The 18,543-nt window shown below is 61.0% G+C and overlaps 1 protein-coding gene and 1 long non-coding RNA gene across 10 annotated transcripts in view; one reads left to right on the forward strand and one right to left on the reverse strand.

Annotated features, from left to right (window-relative positions):
• The window catches only part of RBFOX3 (RNA binding protein, fox-1 homolog 3), a 432,377-nt gene that overhangs the window by 409,701 nt on the left and 4,133 nt on the right, over positions 1–18,543 (forward strand). For 2 of the 9 annotated variants that reach the window (XM_018063660.1, XM_018063659.1), the window contains exons 5-13: positions 808–1,062; positions 6,882–7,019; positions 9,110–9,163; positions 10,014–10,106; positions 11,677–11,737; positions 15,633–15,686; positions 15,933–16,065; positions 16,522–16,702; positions 17,608–17,669. In XM_018063660.1, the coding sequence (XP_017919149.1) occupies positions 841–1,062; positions 6,882–7,019; positions 9,110–9,163; positions 10,014–10,106; positions 11,677–11,737; positions 15,633–15,686; positions 15,933–16,065; positions 16,522–16,702; positions 17,608–17,669 (998 nt within the window). In that variant the 5' untranslated portion in view covers positions 808–840. Of the gene's footprint in view, positions 1–807; positions 1,063–6,881; positions 7,020–9,109; positions 9,164–10,013; positions 10,107–11,676; positions 11,738–15,632; positions 15,687–15,932; positions 16,066–16,521; positions 16,703–17,607; positions 18,518–18,543 lie in introns of those variants that run through there. The other 7 variants (XM_018063663.1, XM_018063661.1, XM_018063655.1 and 4 more) reach the window with 5 other exon arrangements.
• Positions 11,920–17,687, reverse strand: LOC106503261. The gene is made up of 5 exons (XR_001296887.2): positions 17,601–17,687; positions 16,843–16,969; positions 16,621–16,714; positions 14,761–14,811; positions 11,920–13,232 (listed from the first exon to the last, which is right to left on the reverse strand). It is a non-coding gene; the product is annotated as an uncharacterized LOC106503261 (long non-coding RNA).

Consider the following 18,543-nt stretch of genomic DNA (forward strand, 5'->3'; position numbering starts at 1 on the left):
CTTCTCAGAGCCCCAGGTTGGCTGGGGTCAGCATCGAGGGAATACATTTCCCCCTTGGGCAGCAGACCTTTGAGGGTGGGAAGGCTCACTGGGACATCTTGGAGATCCTCGAGACGGAGGCCAGAACCCTCTGTGCCCCATGGACAGCACCTCACCCTATGGCCACCATGAAGCTGAGTTGTACGAGGCTCCATGTCTTCACGATCAACTCCAGTCCTCCCCTCTGCAGGCTGTGAATCGTGTCCTCTCACCTGCTTTACTGATGAGAAAACCGAGGCTTAAAAGCCTTTCTCAGGCCAGAGAGCAGGGGTGTGGCCATCCAGGGCCAAAGGCAGGATCCTGGTGCTGCTGGAAGGTTCTGTGTCTTGACTGGGCCCATGTCAGTCTCCTGGTGGGGAAGGTTTCACAAGCCGTCACCGCTGGGGGGCCCTGTGTAGAGGGTACACGGGGCCACCCTGAGCTATTTCTTACAGCTGTGTCTGTCTACAGTTATCTGGAAATGTTTAATTATTTTTAAAATTCGGTGGATTAAAAATAAACCTTTAGTGTGCTCCGACCTGACAAATTCACACAAGTGGGCTCAAACCCAGGGGTGTCTCGCCACAGACCTGGGCTCCCCTGAATGCCCCTGGCAGCCCAGCTGTGAGCTGGTTGCCCTGTGCTGGGGAAGCCCCGCCCTCATGCGGCCTGGACAATGCTGCTGAAAGTCCAGTTCAGGACCACAGGGCCTCCTGCAGAGGGGCCAGTGAAAGGAGGCAGAGTCCCGGCCACACCGCGGTCTAACCAGCCTTGCTCTCTTCTCCGCAGGGCAATCAGGACGCCACGGCTCCGCCTGAAGCGATGGCCCAGCCCTACCCCCCGGCCCAGTACCCCCCTCCGCCACAGAACGGCATCCCCGCCGAGTACGCCCCACCCCCACCGCACCCCACTCCGGACTACTCGGGCCAGACCCCGGTCCCCCCAGAGCATGGCATGACCCTGTACACACCAGCACAGACCCACCCGGAGCAGCCGAGCAGTGACACCAGCCCACAGCCCATCACAGGGGCCCAGACGGTGCCGGTAAGGGCCCCCCCAGACTCGGAACTCCAGGGGGCGGGGCCTCGGGGCCTGCGTATGGAGAGCCAGCCCATAGCAGGGGCGTCTCCGCCCCCAGGAAGGCGCTCTCAGCCTTCCCGCTCTTCACCATGCGACACCCAAGAATCTTTCCGGTGGGCAGATGCCACGCAGGGGCCCCCCTCTGCCTCCCCGAGCCATAACTTCAGGCCAGCTCTCACCTTATCTGGGAGATGGAGCGTGACCTCGACCTGTTAATGGGAAGCGAGGGAAACAGCCAGGTGGGGGGTGGGGGGGTGCTGGGCTCGCCCGGAGTCCCGGGGAGCTCAGCAGCGGTGGTTGTTGGGGCGGGCGGGGAACGGAGGGGAGGGCTGGCGGCAGCGAGCAGAGAGGCCCGAGCAGAGAGGCCCGGAGCCCCTCCGAGCTGTCTCGGGTTGCAGGCCCTCCTATCATTTCTAATCACTTGTAATCTATCTGCTTGGCTGCCCTCCAATCAGATAACTTCAATTATGTGGTTGTGACGCAGTTCTAAGGATAAAGTGCTGAGCCCGGCACTTCTTGGAGATTTCCTGAGAGCCAAGGGTCACGTCCAGGAGTGGCTGCTGCCCCTGGCCCGCCTGGGGTGGGCGCCCTGTGGAGGGAGCCCCTCCGGAGACCGGCTGCTGCGTCCGCGCTCCCAGCCCCCTCTGTGGACCCACGCCCCACTGAGCTCCAGGGCTCTGGGTTCATCCAGCTGGCCCTACTGGCCTGGTGCCAGTGCTGACTGGTGGGGGCCAGGCAGGAGGCCAACGTGCCCTGCACCACTCGCCTGATGGGTGTCCCGCTCCGTGTGCCACCTCAGCCCCTTAACCCAGCCTGGCTCCCACGGTGTACCCCTAGATGTGGATATCACCTTCCCTCACTGTGTGGGCAGCATCGTCCAAACTCTGGGGAGAGCGCCCACTCACGCTGCCCACCATGGGCTGGACCAAACAAACCCTCCTGCCTTCTTGGAGCGCTGCTGGACCTGAGTCTGCGCCAAAAGCACCAGTCTTCTCGATTCTCCCAGCATCCCTGGTACAGGGTGTCCGCCACAGATGCCCCCCAAGGGTTCCACAGATAAGAAGGGCAATGTCCATGGGTCTCAGAACAGGGAGCCAAACCATACTTCCCTGGCCACTGCCACTTCTCATGCCTCAGACTGTGACCTGGATGTGCTCAGAAAAGAGAGGTGAGTAAGGTAGCCAGCAGGGTCCCTGTGAGCAGATCACAGTAGTCCAGACCACCGGCCGGCCGGTCTCTTTCTGATGGACAGCTGCAGATGGGGTCAATCTGGGGAAACCTCTCATGACCTCCTTGGGAACAAATGCTGACCCCCCCCCCAGAAACAAACCCAGGAGATAAGATGACCAGACTGGCCGCTGACACAGAGGAGACTGAGGCCGACCACTGACACCTCCACAGCACAGACAGGCCTCCTGGGCCACCTGACGCAGCCTCACCGCGACCCGTACAGAATCATCTTCCTTTGGCCGACTTCTGCAGGGACCTGCTTGTGCCGGGCCCCGAACCAGCACGGGCGTGCACAGGAAGAAGGGCCTGACCCCACCCCGCGGGGGCCGTCACTTCCCACCAGTCAAGGACATTACATGGTCCCCTTCCACTCTGCAAGAGTCTGCGGCCCCAAAGAGGACCCGGGAGTCTCAGAGAGAAGCCGACTGAGATGTGAGAGCCTCACTGCTCGACTGAACGCCTCCCTCCCAGGAAAGTGCCTGGGCCAGAGAGCTGCTGAGCCTGATCCAGGCAGCCTCGGCCTTCCTCTCTCCACGGGGGGCTCTTCAGGTCCTGGGAGGGGGTGAGTCTGCTGCTCTTCCCCTGGGACGCTGAGATAGAGGCCCCTCAGGTGGAAGTTACTGGACTAGCAGATGAGCTGAAAGACACTCAGAATTGCCCAGCGAAGACTTCGGCTGCTGCTGCTGCAGGGCGTGGATGCTCCAATCCGGAGTGTTTCTTCCATCAGAGGCTTCGCACCTTGGGAGGAGCTGGGGAGGGTGGTCACTGCCTGTCCTGCTCGAAGATTACAGGAGCCACTTCTCTTCAACAAACTCTTGGTCCTCCTAGCACTGCTGCTCAGCTGTCTTACGTCCATCCCAGATCAGGCCTGCGTCGCTTCCCAGAGCCTCCCCTTGGCCTTCCCCAAGCAGCCTGGTGTTAGGATCGGGAGGTACGGGATAGCAGGAAGTGTAGGCTCCAGCTTGTGTCCAACCTGCCCTCTCCTGCCTGTGGATTCCGTTTGTCACCACGGCATCATCTCTGTTCTTTTATCAAAAGGCAGCAGGGGACGCAGAGTGACTGGGGCTGCTGATGGAGCAGGCCTGCCTCACTACTCTGCAGGACCCCCTGGGGTACAGGTTGGGGACCACCTCCTGGAACTACGTCATTCTTGCAAGGTTTTACGGGGTCCCCTGCAGGGGTCCTCCCCACCCACCCGTCCACCCTGTGTGGTGGGGCAGCCACAGGGACATCCTCGGAAACTCCACCTGGAGCGGCAGCCTTCGGTCCTCTGTGCTCTTGGCTCCTAGGGGTGGACCGTGGTTGGAATACACCACCCCAGGGTGCTGCCCCCACTCAGGCAGGGTGCGAGCAGACGGCGCCATCAGCATCGATGTGCCACAAGCGGCGGCCAGCAGAGAGTTCCCGGAGCATGGTGTCATTCAGAGTCCAAAGAGGACACACAGCTCCACCTGAGGTCCTGAAGAAGGCTTCATGAGTGCATGGCTCGAGGCCTCATGGGGAGAACACCTCCTCCGAAGCTGGCTCACCACCCACCAGGGGCGAGCCATGTCGGGTGAGCAGCCGACGGTCATTGCATGGGTGACTAGGAGGTCTTGGAGGACCGAAGATGAGGGGAGAGGGGGCCGCAGAGAAAGAGGGTTTCCTGGAGCTGCTTCCTCTGTGTGACATCACCCAGCCTTGGTTCTGTCCCAGTGACGGCCCCCGGGTCCTGGCCTGCTGCCTCCCACCCCACTGGACCTACTGACCCTGCCCAGGGCCCTCTCGGCCTCTCCCAGTGCTGGGCTTGGGGAGGCCGGAGAAGGGGGCTGCAGACTCTTTGGAGGGTACAAGGATGGAAGATGCGCTGTCCCATGCAGAGGGACTGGATGCTGCCTTGAAAGGGGGACAAGGACCGTGTCACCACATGGGCTAAGATGACACGGAAATGAGGAGAACGCAGAAGCAAAACGGCCGAGAGCAGCTGGGGAGGGAAGGGGTGTTGCTGCTGCTGTTTCTCGTTTCCCTGCATTTGAGGACCAAAGGCAAAGATTGCTTTAAGGAAGAAAAAGGGAAGTGAAGTCCCTCGGAAGGCGGTGCCAGCTGCCCAGACCGCTGTGATAGATGGTGGGAAGGCCTCTGTCTCCCCTCGGGGCAGCCAGTGTGCTGTTACACTCTGGGGTTTCTCCGCACATCTTACAATTTCACAGTCATTGAACCCATTTATCTGCCTCTGTTTGCAGCTGTGCTTGGGGCCGAGGGGGGCTTTTCTTACTTTTCCTGGCCCCCCTCATCACCCCATCTCTCCCACCTCACCCTCAGCTGCTCCCCTAAGGGCCTTTGAGGTGGGAAGAAGCAGGGAGACCCTGGATCTTGGAGACACACAGTGGGCTCAGTTCTGCTATTAGGAGAGGCCCAAGGTGTTGCAGAAAGGACATCCTAGCCTGGCCCCAGATGCCCCAGCTTCATCAGTGCCATCCCATAGTGCCCCGCTCCTGCCCAAGGCTCCCCATCTCTGAGTGTGAGCTAGGTTTCCTCCCACCCCGCGACGCCACCACCCACCGTAGTCCTGGCTACCAGGTTGAGCTGACCACTGCCCTCTGCTGGCCCAGAGTCAGCATTGCATGCTCCTCTCCCCCTGGTTTCCCAGATCCGGAGTCCATGAGTCACCTGTACCCAAGAGCAGCCAAGGGCACAGATGTGTGAATGGCATGTGGGGGGAGGGTGATGGGACACCGGACCCAACCTGACACAGGCACACGAGAGGATGATGGTTTCAAACCCATGTGTAGGATCATTCGCCCTGTACTTCCTCTCAACACAGGAATACAGAGCTGAGTCTACGGGGCCGCTGAACAGGATAGCCCCGCACCCCTGCAGCCCTCCAGACCCCTTCCTGGCTTGCCACCAGAAAGTGTGCCCAGGAGCTGACCCTCCTCCCCTCCCTTCCTGTCCCCTGTGGCATCTGCGGCCCTGTCCTTCCAGAGAGGATGACCCGGGTGGCCATTGAGAGCAGCCACTCAGGAGTCCAGAGACAGACCTCCAGCCAGTGGCCTTGGCGAGGGCCAGTCCTCAGCTACAGCATGAAGGCTCGGGTGCAGTGAGCTCGCCCTGCTTACCATCCTGGCTCCGGGAGGCTGTGGTACTGCCCAGTACCCCTTTGGTGGACAAAACCCACCAGAAGCAAGCAGGCAGTTGCCGGTGACCCGTGGGAGGCACACGCCAGCACCTCTCCTCTCAGCTGTCCTCGTAGCGTGTCTCTGCAGCCCAGCCTCTCTCCGCCGGCCACGTGGGAGGCCGCAGCCACCAGGACTTCTGTTTGTGCAAAGTCTACCCCAGCCTTGAGGACCCTGTCCTTCCCCCTTCACTCTCTGTAGGAGTGTCGGACAGGAGCCAAGCCCCCTGACTGTCACCTGGAATCCTGACCCAGAGGAAGACCCCCACAAAGGTTCAAGTCCAAGCAGTGTACTGGGGAGGTGATCCCAGAAAACCTGGGAGGGGAACCAGGACTTGAGACAGGAAGAGAGAAGAAGCAGTAAAAGATGCTTTCTCAGCCGGTTGTGCCCACAGGGGATGGGGACATGGCATCAGAGGAGAGCCCCAGAGGAGCTGGTCCAGAGGAGCCCCAAGTGAGAGGATGGCATCTGTCCAGTCACCCGGTCTGTCATCGGCTCTGCTCCTGGACACCAACACTAAGCGACACACAGAGGACCGGAGATTCCAGCCCCAGGGTCGCGATGAGGCCCCTCGGTGGGCCCGCCCTGCACTCACCATGCCCAGCCTGCCTTTGGCCTGGGTATTCAGCGGGACCCACCAAGCTGAAGGGCAGCCTGGCTGTGAGCTGGTGGCCTGTCCCCATGGAAGTCCCCAGTGAGGAACCTCACTCGTGTACCCAGCCCGCTCGCTGCACCGCACTGCCTCAAGGCCTCTTCATGGCCTTGACCTCTCAGGGAGCTGGTTTGGGGGACAGGGCGGGGAGGTAATCCTTGCTTTGTGGCAGCTTTGTTCCCAGAGACCCAAGTCTTTCAGAATCCCTCTGTTGATCAGTGTTTGGGTCCAGAATCAGGACCAGCTCTGAGGCACTGGAGGTTGCCACCCCTGAGCCCTGGACAATGCAGAACCCCAGAGCAGGGCTAGAAGAGGCAGTCCAGGTGGGCCCCCCAGGGGCCACATCCCTCCTGATGTGTGTGCCACTAGTGGCTTCCAAAAGCCCTCCACTTTCTTATCGGGCTAGAAACCCCGAACGTTCCCTGTCCTCCCAGAGCTCAGGCTGTCGGGGAGGTACCGCACGACCTCAAGAACTGGGATAGCCAAGGGACCACTGAGGTCGGGCATCAGTGGACAAGCTGAGCCACAGGGTGGGAGAACGCACTGGGCCAGGGAGGCCTTGCTCTGTGATGGCATCACAGACCCTGCTCAGGGGAAAAGCCCGGACATGGGACCGCTGAGGCTGAAGCGCTGCTATGAATCCTGTGAATCCGGGGCGGGGGGGAAGACCTGGTGTCTAGATCCTCCCCTACTATGGGGTGGGCATAGAAGAGGGGCACCTCCCAGCCCGGGTCCTCTCCCCACAGCAGACAGACGAGGCGGCACAGACGGACAGCCAGCCACTCCACCCCTCCGACCCCACAGAGAAGCAGCAGCCCAAGCGGCTGCACGTCTCCAACATCCCCTTCCGGTTCAGGGACCCCGACCTGCGGCAAATGTTCGGGGTGAGTGTGTGCAGCCCCTCCATCTGCCCCCCCACCCCCAGCGTGGCCCCAATGTCAGAACGGCCCCCCGGTTTCCTGCCTCCCGTTGCCCTCTGGGTCCAGCCCCGCTCTGACCCGAGCCTGCGGGATGGGAGCGGGGAGGCGGGACGCAGGCTCCAGGGAGGGACCTGCGTGACTGTCACCACAACCCCAGGCGTCCCTGGTGGCTCAGCTGGTAAAGAATCCGCCTGCAATGTGAGAGACCTGGGTTCGATCCCTGGGTTGGGAAGATTCCCTGGAGAAGGGAGAGGCTACCCAGTCCAGTATTCTGGCCTGGAGAATTCCATGGACTGTATAGTCCATGGGGTCACAAAGAGTAGGACATGACTGAGTGACTTTCACTTTCACCCCAAACCCTTGCCCCTCAGGCCCAGGCAGGTGCCAGTTAGGTTTATCATTCTGCTGTTGAGGGCTCCAGAGACCTCTGTGCCCAGAAGGGCACCCAGCCTCCTGGCCTCACACCCAACAGCCCCTGCCTGTCCGATGTGCCTGGGGCCCGGCCCAGGTACTTGACATCTCTGGGCCTGCAGCCCCCAGGCCCAGACAACAGGCTGGAGCAACAAGGAGCCCACACTACGGGAAGCCAGTGAACATTCCATCCCTGGATTCTCCCGGTCTGTTCCTAGACTCTCTGTAGGATCCCAGCGAGTGGCAGTGTCACCATGAGATCCTACAGGGAGGCTTTTAAGTCCTGCGGTGACTTTATTCTGCCACGTGATTTGAGCCCCTAGCAGGTGCTGATGCCCACTCAGGGCTGAGGCTGCCCTGTGGGTGGGTAAGAGGGCAGCAGCCTGGGTTCAGGCCTGGCCGTGGAGGACACATGCACCCCGGCTATGTTCTCTCCCTCTCTCCCGTCTCCCACTCCAAACTCTCCTTCCCCTGCCTTCCCTGTGCCCACTCCCCACTTCTGCCTCAAGTCCAGCAGACTCTGACCCCTGAACCCCAGCCCTCTCTTCATGCCGCCCTCAGGTGGGATTTGTCAGGTAAACGGGAGGTGGCCTCGGGATGGGGCCAAGGCCCATTAGATTGGGGTGAGACACAGTGGGGTCAGGCAGAATTTAGAATCATCGGAAGGATTTTACCCCCTCTCGGCCTGGGCCTGGCAGCTGCCAAACTTCTCTGAGCCCGGAGCCCCGACTTAAAGCACCTGGTGTTGGGCCAGTTCACTCGGATGCCATTCCGGTCCCTACATCATGGGTCTCAGCACACTCTGTCCCTAAGGGCCACCCACGAGCAACCCCCATCCCTGCAGAACCATCAGCCCACTCTGCCTGCATCCCAGCTGCACCTCCCCCTCCCTAGCACTCGGCAGGGTTGGCACTGCCTCGCTGTCTGGCTCTGTGCTGCCTCCTGAACGTTTCAGGATGAAGGGGAAACTCCAGTTGCATGTACTGGAGGCCCCTTAGGACCTCAGCTGGAGTTTTAGGGGACTTAATCCCCAGCTTCCTGATCTCAAGTGCCGTGAGAAGGACAGGGCTACCCCTTGGGGGTTCCAGGCCAGCGACGGGGCAGGAAGGGGTTAGCCAAAGTGTCTGGGCCCAGCTGACTGGTATGTCCTGGGCAGGTAGAGGGGCCTGGGGTCACTGTCCTCTGCACCCCACACAGCCCAACCCCCAAACAGCACAGGCAGCAGGCAGCTCAGGGTCCTTCCTGGGCCCTGTGTCTCTTCCGGGGTCTCCTCTACACAGCGGCACCCCACCTTTGGGGAAGGGCTTATCCACAGCCCTGTATCCATGTGTGTGAATCAGGGCCGACTGTCAGCAGCTAGGGGCACAGTCCAAGGAGGGAGACAGAAGAACGCTGGTGACACATGGGTGGGGCAGGTGTCCTGGCAGGAGAAGCCCTCTGCACGGGAAGGTAGGGACCACCCCCACAAGGCTATGCACATCCCTGCAGGAAGTGGAAAGGGCCACCCCCCGCCCCCCCACACCCGGGAGCAGAGGACCAGGCGGAGGCAGTGGGCAGCGGTCCCCATGGAGAGCCGGCGAACCGGGCTGGCAGTCTTAACCCACCCTCTCCTGTCTCTCCCACCCCCATCTCTGTCTCTGCAGCAATTCGGAAAAATTTTAGACGTGGAGATCATTTTTAACGAGCGGGGCTCCAAGGTGGGTGCCGCCCAGAGGCCGCCACCATTACAGCACCCGGCTGTAGGTCCCGCCAGGCTAACGTGTGAAATGTGCGTTTCCGCCCTGGAGAGCTCCGAGCCTGAGGACCCCTGAGCTACACGGGTGCTTGTACTCCCCGCTCCTCCGCCCGCCCCGCCCTCCCCACCCTGCTGTCTGTGTTGTCGCTGCGCTGCCGCGGACGCTTCCTTCTCTCTAAGCCGCCGGGACCTCTCTGTCTGCACTCAGAGAGCCCCCACCCCTGGGCCTGGGGCCCTCCCCAGCCTGCGAGCTGCTCCCCTGGGGCCACTGGCTTTCCTGGAGCTGCCCCCCACCCCCCGCCTGGGGCTTGGAGAAGGGCCGGCAAGGGGCAGGCGGGAGGGTGCCAGCTCCTGGATGGGAGGATTCCCCCTCACCCTTGGGCTCCCCGGGGTAAAGATGGGTGAGGCGGCCCCCACTCTGGGTCCTTCAGAAGCCCAGCCTTGGGCACTCCCCCCCCCCCCAGGTGGGCTTAGGGCGACAGTTCTGGCCCCTGGTCAGGTCAGCATCTCTTTTTCAGCTTTGGCCTGTCCCCTCAGGTGCCAGGTGGTCAGCTCAGGCCAGGCTCAGGCCAGGCCAGCAGCTGCCCCCGCCAGGGGCCGTACCCCTCCTGGGCATCCTGCCAGTGGTACCAGGACAGACCTCTGAGTCTCCTTCAACTCACCTGACTCAACCCCTCTCTCTCTCTCTACCCACCCCCCATTGCCCTGCCCCCACCCACGCCCCACCCCCACCCCCCCCCCGCACACCTCCTTTTTTTTCCTTTTTCTCATCCTATGTCTTTCTCTCCGTGTCTGTCCTTCTCCGCTCACAGGGTTTTGGGTTTGTAACTTTTGAAACTAGCTCAGATGCTGACCGAGCCCGGGAGAAGCTGAATGGGACGATCGTAGAGGGCCGGAAAATTGAGGTGCTCAGATAAGTGTGCCGCAGCAGAGACGCCCTTGAGAGCCGCCTCTGGTCGCCCCGGGGCCCCCCACCCAGCCCTGCCACTGCCCTGCAGAGAGCCGGGCCAGGGTCCCCGGGGCAGGGCCACGCTGAGGCTGGAGCCGAGCCCACCACCTGCCGCCCCTCTTGGGTCTCGATCTCAGGCTCATCCAAGGGCCCCGCACCCTGCCCTCTCCCTCTCCTTCCCAGGGGGCTGGAGAAGCCCCAGAAGTCATCTCTCTGAGGCTTGGCAGCTCCAAAGACCTCAGCCAGCCCAGTCTGCCCCTAGTTGGGAGGGGATCATTAACCAACCCCCCGCCGGCCACTCTCACCAAGGAGCAACAGTTGCCCCACTTGCCCCCTCCCCACGCTGCCCCATCCTGCCATCTGCCCTTTGCCTTCGTCCCCCAGAGAGTGAGCAGCAAGGTGCAGCCACGGCGGAGGAATGGATCCAGCCTAGAGGAGCAGAGGGGCGAGGAGGCAGGGTCCTCCTGACACTTAGCCAGCTTCCCCAGGGCCCGTGTGCACCCTGCTCAGGGCTGTGGTTCTGATGGCTGGGAGCTGGGCTTCCCAAGCAGGCTCAGCAGTGAGGGCGGCCACAGAGGAGGGCTCAGTGGCCAGGGCACAGCCAGAGGAAGGGCGGTTGAAGGCTTGGGGGCAGGGGTAGGGGGGCCCTTCCGGAAGCGGAACGAATGCTACAGGCACTGACCGCGGCTGGGCTCCAGCTCAGTGTCCGGCAACACTCGAGGCTGTGGCCCCAGGCCCCTGGGGCTCACACGGACTTGGGGGGAGGCAGTACGGCCCAGATGCCTCCCTCAAGTTCCCCGCCTGCTCTCTGCTCCCTCCGCAGAGGCCCTCCCCTTCCTTCCTACACCCCAGCCTGGCCCTCTGGGCAGCCCAACCAGGCCTTTAGATGTCCGGACAGTAGGACCCACTTGGTGCCCACCTGGTCCTCCCACATTGGCCTTGCCCCCCTCAACAGGCATGTATGCCCCCCCCTTAGGAAAACTCTCTGCTGGCTTTGAGGGAAGGGGTGCAGCCCCCACAGAGAGGTGGCCAACCTGGTGCCGACGACTAGGAAGGACTCAGCAGCTGCCCACAGCAGAGAAGTCTTAGGGGCCGGTCTGCTAGCTGCGCTGAGAGCACTTTGTGGAGAGTCCACCAGTCAGCTGCTCCCACGGCCATGGGTTGCCAGAGATAGGCTGAGCTTGGGCTGTAGGGACAGCCGTGTGAAGGGCAAGAGCCGGGCAGGGGCACTGGACGTGATGTCTGAGCCAAGGCTGGGGACCTGGGCAGCATGCGGAGCAGTGGTGGCTCCGGCCCCCTGGGTAGGGCGGGGTGCCCAGGGAGGGAAGAGCACGGGCTGTGGTCGGTGGGGGACCAGGCTGGTGGCAGAAGCTTTCCCGTGCCTCGCCTGGGAGCCCCGGGGGCCTCATCCCCAGCCCCCGCCCCCTCCAAGGTGGCCACAGAGGAGAAGTTCAGAGTGGGACCAGGCGGCCAGTGGCCTGCAGGCTAATACCCCTTTCAGCCTCTCCCTCTCTCTCTCCGGGCAGGTCAACAACGCCACAGCCCGGGTCATGACCAACAAGAAGACTGCCAACCCCTACACCAACGGTAAGGGGGCCCAGGACCCCTGGGAAGCTGCAGGGGCTGCCAGTGGGGACAGGGGGCCCAGGCCACTGGAGGCCGGACTCCCAGGATGCTAAGCACCCCCTCGTGCTCTGCTGTGGTCCAAAGGGGGGGTCGGTGAGGCAAGGGAGACTGGGGACCACCCTCTTCCCACACAGCTGGTGAGATCCCCGTGGGGTGTCCAGCACCCAGAGGCCAAGGGCAGGCTTCAGGCGCAGGGGGAAGGTGGCCACTTCCTGGATTGTTGCTTATTTTCTAAGCACCGAGGGAAGCCCAGGCTAGAGGTGTTCAGTATTTTAATGAGTGTGATGACAGATGGACAGTCGCCTTCCCCCAACCCCCGGCCTTTGAAACACTGAAAGGTTGAGGCCCAGTTAGCCAAGCGGCCTTGCCCATACCTACCTGGACCTGACTGTAAGCAGAGGTGACCCGTCTTTGAAACGAAACTGCCGATGCTAAATGCTGGCAGCTGGGAGCAGTGGAAGGACAGCTCTCGGCTGGCCACCCTGTGCCTTAACTTCACCGGGCAAGGAACTGGTTTGAATGTAGCTGGCACCTCGTTGGAGCCTTTTTGAGTTCGCACCTCTTGCCAGGGAGCAGCAGCCTCGCTCCGTCAGGATGGGTCTTTCAGCTTTGCTTCCCACCCCCCAATCCCCAGCAGGAAAGAGTGGACCAAGCCACCCCAAGACTCGCTTGTCCCGGTCTGATCAGATGTGCATGGAATCAGGGGACGGGCCAGCACAGAAAGCCTGTGCCAGGACTGTGGGCAGACCTACCACCTGACCCACCAGCCCAGGCCCCTCACCTGACCTCCTGGAGTAGGGCTGGGGCTCTGGCCAGACTCCATTTAGACGAGATTATTGTCACTCCCATCCTGGTTTTTTTTTTTTTTAATTGAAGGATAATTGGTTTACAATATTGTGTTGGTTTCGGTCATACATCAATGTGAATCAGCCATAGGTATACATGTGTGCTTTTTTGAGGATAACAAAGCTCAAATTCTTTCTAAACCTCTGGAGGCTCCCAGGCTTTGCACCTGTGCTGGGCCTGTACTGGGTGTGACTTTAGAGACCTGGTTCTCAGTGCAGGAAGGGAAGCCGTAGACATGTTTACAGGGTCAGGGTGACCCTGGGGGCTGCACAGCCCCTCCTGAGAGCCACACCCCTCTGCTGTCTGGCATACCTGAGGGTGCCAAGGAGCATGGGATTCAGGAGGGAATCCATCCCTCAGTGACTGCATCCTTGGCACGGATGGGCACAGAACCGAAGCCAGTTAAACAACAGAGAGTGAAGAGAGGAAGAAACCTCTGCCCACTTTGGCGGCAATCACAGGTGGCTGCGAGGCCCAGCTCGTGGGCTCTGCTGACCAAGGCTTGACTTTGCTTAACGCTCTGGAGGACTCAAATTCACCGTTCGGTCAGAGGGGCAGAAGTTTCCACTTCAGGAAACAAAACTCTCCAGGTTTGACCGGGTGTTACTATCTGCAAAAGAAACAAAGGATCCCCCCAGGTGGCTGTCAGGCTGCCTCTGTCATCTGGGGTCCCAGAGGCATGCAGGATTCCAGAACTGGTAGAGGGAAGTGCCAGGACCATCCGAAGCAGAAGTGCAGACTCTCTGAAGGGACCAGAGGAGGTGCCGGATGGGACCTGGGGGCTGGACTGGGGTAGGTGGCTCAAGGACTCTGCACCACTCTGGATTTTTACTGAGAAGACTCAGTTCCAGCTTCCCCTGTAGTCCAGTGGCTGAGTCCACCTTGCAATTCAGAGGATACCGGTTCGATCCCTGGTTCAGGGAGATGCCACAAGACAACTAAGCCCGTGCATAACTACTGAGCCTGTGCTCTGGAGCCCAAGAGCCACAACTACTGAGCCGACGTGCCATAGCTGCCGAAGCCCTAGAGCCCACGCTCCACACAGGGAAAGCCGCTGCAACAAGAAGCCTGCACACCACAGCTAGAGAGGAGCCCCCGCTCTCCCGCAAGGAAAGAAGGCCAGGCGTGGCAATGAAGACCCGAAGTGAAAGCCACTCGGCCGCGGCCGACTCCTTGCGACCCCATGAACTATACAGTCCATGGAATTCTCCAGGCCAGAGTGGGTAGCCTTCCCTTCTCCATGGGATCTCCCTGACCCCCAGGTCTTTCCCTCATTGCAGGGAGGATGCTTTATCAGCTGAGCCACAAGGGAAGCCCAATGAAGACCTAGCGAAGCCAAAAAAAAATACAGAATTAAAAAAAAAAAAAGACGATGACTCAGTTCTTGGGACTGGAGTTCTTCTCAGAAGATGAACTATTTCTTCCCTCCTGACCTGGCATTTATAGAAGATTCCAGAAGCACAACAGTAACATTCAGGCACGTCATGTGATGGTGGACCAGGGATGGACAGCAGTCTCACAAAAAGTGTGGAGAACAGGCCGCCCTGGGAGGAACAAGGCCAGGAAACTCTGTCCTGGGCATTTCTCGGCTGTCAGCCCAGCAGTGGGGCTGTCAGACCCTGGGACGTGGAGCTGGACCTGGAGGGAGTGCTGCAAAGACCCCAAGAGCTGAGGGGCCAGAGGCTGGGCCTGGTCAAACAGGTGGACCCCCCCCTCCAACCTCACTTCCTGACCGCCTGGGGATGGTGATTTTTCTGCCTACTGGTTTCCATCCCTGGGACCTCAGGTGGGAGCAGGCCTTCACTCCTGCTCCTGGGTCTCTGATGGGAGAGGAAGACCAGCCAGGAGGAGCCAGCCCACTGCAGAGAGGAAGAGGCTGGGGCCCAGGGAGTGGCCAGGAGCATGGTCTGAGCTGGTTTGGGCTTTCCTGAGGGCTCAGATGGTAAAGAATCTGCCTGCAATGCAGGAGACCGGGGTTCGATCCCTGGGTTGGGAAGATCCCCTGGAGAAGGAAATAGCAATCCACTCCAGTATTCTTGCCTGGAGAATCCCATGGACAGAGGAGCCTGGTGGGCTACAGTCCATGGGGTCGAAAAAGAGCTGGACACAACTGAGCGACTAACGCACACTGCACTCACCAGCCCTGTAACTGGAGGCTGCCGTGCCTCTGTGAACCTCTATTTGCTCATCTGTAAGATGGGAGAGGGTGACACCTTCCTTGTTGGGTGGGTCTAGAACAGTCTGGCATGTGGTGAAGGGAATGCTAGCTGTCCTTTTCATCCCCAATCCCAAAGCCCTGCCTTCCCACCTCTTCCCTCAGCAGCCCTGCCATTGGCTGATTTGGGGAAAAACAGACACAGGAGAGCAAACTCAGCCCTGGGGAAGGGAGCCCTCTAGGAGCTCCAGCCCAGGACAGACATGGGCGGGAGGTGGAGTAAGTCGCCATGGCCGAGGCCAGGCACCTTTACCGAAGCCTCTGACCCTCCTGGAAGGCAGCCAGGCGCCTGCATGATACAGCTCCCAGGAGACTGGGCTGTCAGGCACCGAAGCACCCAGACCACCAGCACCCCTATCCCAGCTGCGACCTACAGACGCTTGCATAACACATTCCACTTTCCCTCTTAATGCTCTTCAGCAGACATGCAGACCCCAAACTGCTGGGGCCAGTGTCCCAGGAAAGGGGAGGCCTGGGGCAGGCTGGGGAAGGCCAAAATTTGAAAAGAATCAAGACACTAGGCAGATGGTCAGGAGTGGCTGCATGCCTGTTAGGGAGCAGAAGGCACCCAGCCAGTGAGGCTGCAGCCTCCTATGCGGGACCTGGGGTCTGTGCTCCTGCCTCATCTGTCTACCCTGGTTGCAGAAGGAGGGGTCCTGCCTGTTCTCTGCAGCCGCCACAGCCAGGGACTGTCCCAGTGGGGCCCATCCGGGAGTCTCCAGGGTTCCCAGACATAACGTGAAGTGGGGAGAGAATGGGGAAGATGGTGATTGGGTTTCTCTGCTTCTCTTCTAGGCTGGAAGCTAAATCCGGTGGTAGGGGCAGTCTATGGACCTGAATTCTATGCAGGTAAAGGCTGGGAGCTGGGGCGTGGGCTTGGGGAGGGCCTAGATGGGTATTCAGATCTTCCTGCGTGGGAGGACGCGGCCAGGGGCGTACCCGGACAAGAGGCGTGGCCGGGCAGAGGCGGGGCGGGGCGTGCCCGGACAGGAGGTGTGGCCAGGTGAAGCGGTGGTCAGGCTTCCAGCCCTCCCGCCTCCTCTCCTCTTAGCTGTCCCTCTCACACGGTCTCCTCTCCGGCCCCCTTTCTTGCAGTGACGGGGTTCCCCTATCCCACCACCGGCACAGCCGTTGCCTACAGGGGCGCGCACCTACGGGGTCGGGGCCGGGCTGTATACAATACGTTCCGGGCTGCACCGCCCCCGCCCCCCATCCCGACTTATGGAGCGTGAGTACCTGGCGGGCACAGGGAGGGAGGCTTGGAGAAAGGCCCAGGGGGCGTGGGGAGGGAGGCGTGGTGCAGCCAGGGGAGCTAGGCAGCCTTTCCAGAACCGCGGGGGCGGGGGGTGGGGCTTGAACCCCAACCGTCACACTGCAGTCGCCTCCACATCAGTACCCCCACCCCCACCCTGCTCCGGGATCTCAGGGTCACTGGCATGTGGGGGACGTTCAGAGCCCCGGCACCTTGCCCATTGCTTTCATGGGTCGTGGTCGGCCCCGGAGCTCAGTGGGCCTTCTCTAAGCCCTCCCTGGTCCGGGGCCCTCCGACCCTAATAGTGGGGTACAGCTGCCTGGGGTGGAGCAGGGGGAGGGTAAGTAAGCAAGATGGGCCGATGGGCCCCTGGGTTTGTGGGAGAAAGGAGCTGACCAGCAAGGGTGTTACTCTATTGTTATACCAAAACAGGGCACTGGAGCAAACGCTTGTTAAAATGCCAGTCCCATGGGCAGGGCTGGCACCCTGCCCCCTCCCTCCTCAGCAGACACCGGAGCCGGCCTACCCCACCTCTCCAGCGTTCCCACCACTTTCTTGTCCGTTTGCTTCCAGGGTCGTGTATCAGGATGGCTTTTATGGTGCTGAGATTTATGTAAGTGCAGCCCTGGGGGAGGGAGGGTAGATGAAGCCGATGTCTCATGTGTCTCAATGAACAGTCAGTGACCCCACTCCCTGCCCCGCTCCCCCCGCCCCTCCCATCCTGGGAGCCCAGGAAGGCAGCCTCAGCTAAACCTGGGTTATCCCGGCTCAGGGTGGCAGCAGTAAAGGATTCCCCGCAGCACGACGAGCCAGGCGTGTCTTCTCCATTTCACAAGGTGTCAGTTGTATGATGGGGGCCATGGGTGGTTCTCCTGTATCCCTAACCACATTGGGGTCACTGAGTGAGCCCCCGCGGGCACCCCAGATCCGTTGCAGAGGCTCAGAGAATGACCGGGAGGTAGGGGCTCCAGGGCAGACCCCTGGATGGAGTCCTGCCTTTTCTCTTCTTTCACGGGGCATCACTTGCTGTTTCCTCTAGCTCAGAGCCCTTGCTGACGACCCCCATCCCCCACTGCCATCCTGGGTGGTGGTCACCTGTAATTCAGCCATCCACTGAACAGGGCTAAGATGTGGTCTGAATTAATGCCTTTTGCCCCTGACCCATCCCAGCATCCAACACTCAGAGTCACCCATGGGTTCTCTGTGCCCATCAGCATCAAGGTTGGCGGTACACTGGCTTGGTGGCAGGTCTGTGAACATCTACTGTGTGCCAACGCTTTGAACACAGCCAGACATATAATTATTGGTGCCCACCCATGTGTATTGAATGCACAAATGGACACATGAATGAAGGAAGGAAGGAAGGAGGTGCCCCACTTTGAGCCATGGCACTAGACCACAAGCCAGGTGCCCTCAGGCGTGCGCCAGCCACCCCTCACCTGCCCAAGGTGAAGGCTGAAAGGCTGTGTTTGCCCCACTAAGCCCGTGTGCTGTGTTCCCCCCACCCTTACCTTGCAGGGAGGCTATGCCGCCTACAGATACGCTCAGCCAGCAGCAGCTGCAGCCGCCTACAGTGACAGGTACCTGAGGAGGGGTGGAGAGCTGGGTGGGATGGGGAGGAGAAGATGGACGGGTCACAGGGCAGGGCTGCAACAGACAAGAAGCCTTACCCACCACTCCGGGCCTGGGGGTGCTTCCCCCTGGAGGAACATAAGAGTCTGGACAAAGGAGAGCAAGTCTACATGGGCTTGGAGACCCCAAGCCAGCAAGCCCCAAACTTCTGTAATCACTTCCTGCCTTCACAACACGGGAGGCCTTGGGACCCACCCCCCCCATCTGGGTAGCAGACAGTTCCCCTGATGCCCAGCCCTGGAGGCCTAACCACCCCCTCCCCACCAGCCTGAGCTCCGGAGCCTTGGTTTCCGCCCAGGACACCTCTGACCCTTTTCAGTGCTCCCAGGCCTGAGACCCTTCAGCCCCAAGAAAGAAGGGCAGAGCGTGTGCTCCGCTGCAAGTACATCCAGAGGCCCGAGGAGGGTTCTCTCTTGTTTTGAGGTCTGTCCTGGGGTGAGGGGCTGCCTTGATGCCTTTCCCTGTGGGCACTCGGCCTGTTGGCCACTGACTGCAGCTTGGGGAAGCGTACAGGCTCCAGAGCTGGGTGTCCAGTGGGCACTTTGTGGAGGGCAGCTGTTGCTCTTGCCAGCGGCCCTGAAGGCCCCTCGGCCCTCCCTTCCAGGGGCAGGCGGCACCCTCAGCGTCTGGCCTCTGGGCTTTGTCTGGGGCACAGCAGGCCAGCACTCATGGTCAGCACTAGCTGGACGTGTTCAGAGGGTGGCCGGCTATGTTCCCTCCAAACCAGCAGGAAGGAGGAAGAGGGGGTGTGCAGGGGAGGGCGGGGCCTTGGGGTGCTGTCTCCAGGGAGGCGGGAGACCCTCACCTGCCCCGTCGCCCCCC

The sequence above is a fragment of the Capra hircus genome, chromosome 19 (genome assembly GCF_001704415.2).
Source record: "Capra hircus breed San Clemente chromosome 19, ASM170441v1, whole genome shotgun sequence".
NCBI lineage: Eukaryota > Metazoa > Chordata > Mammalia > Artiodactyla > Bovidae > Capra > Capra hircus.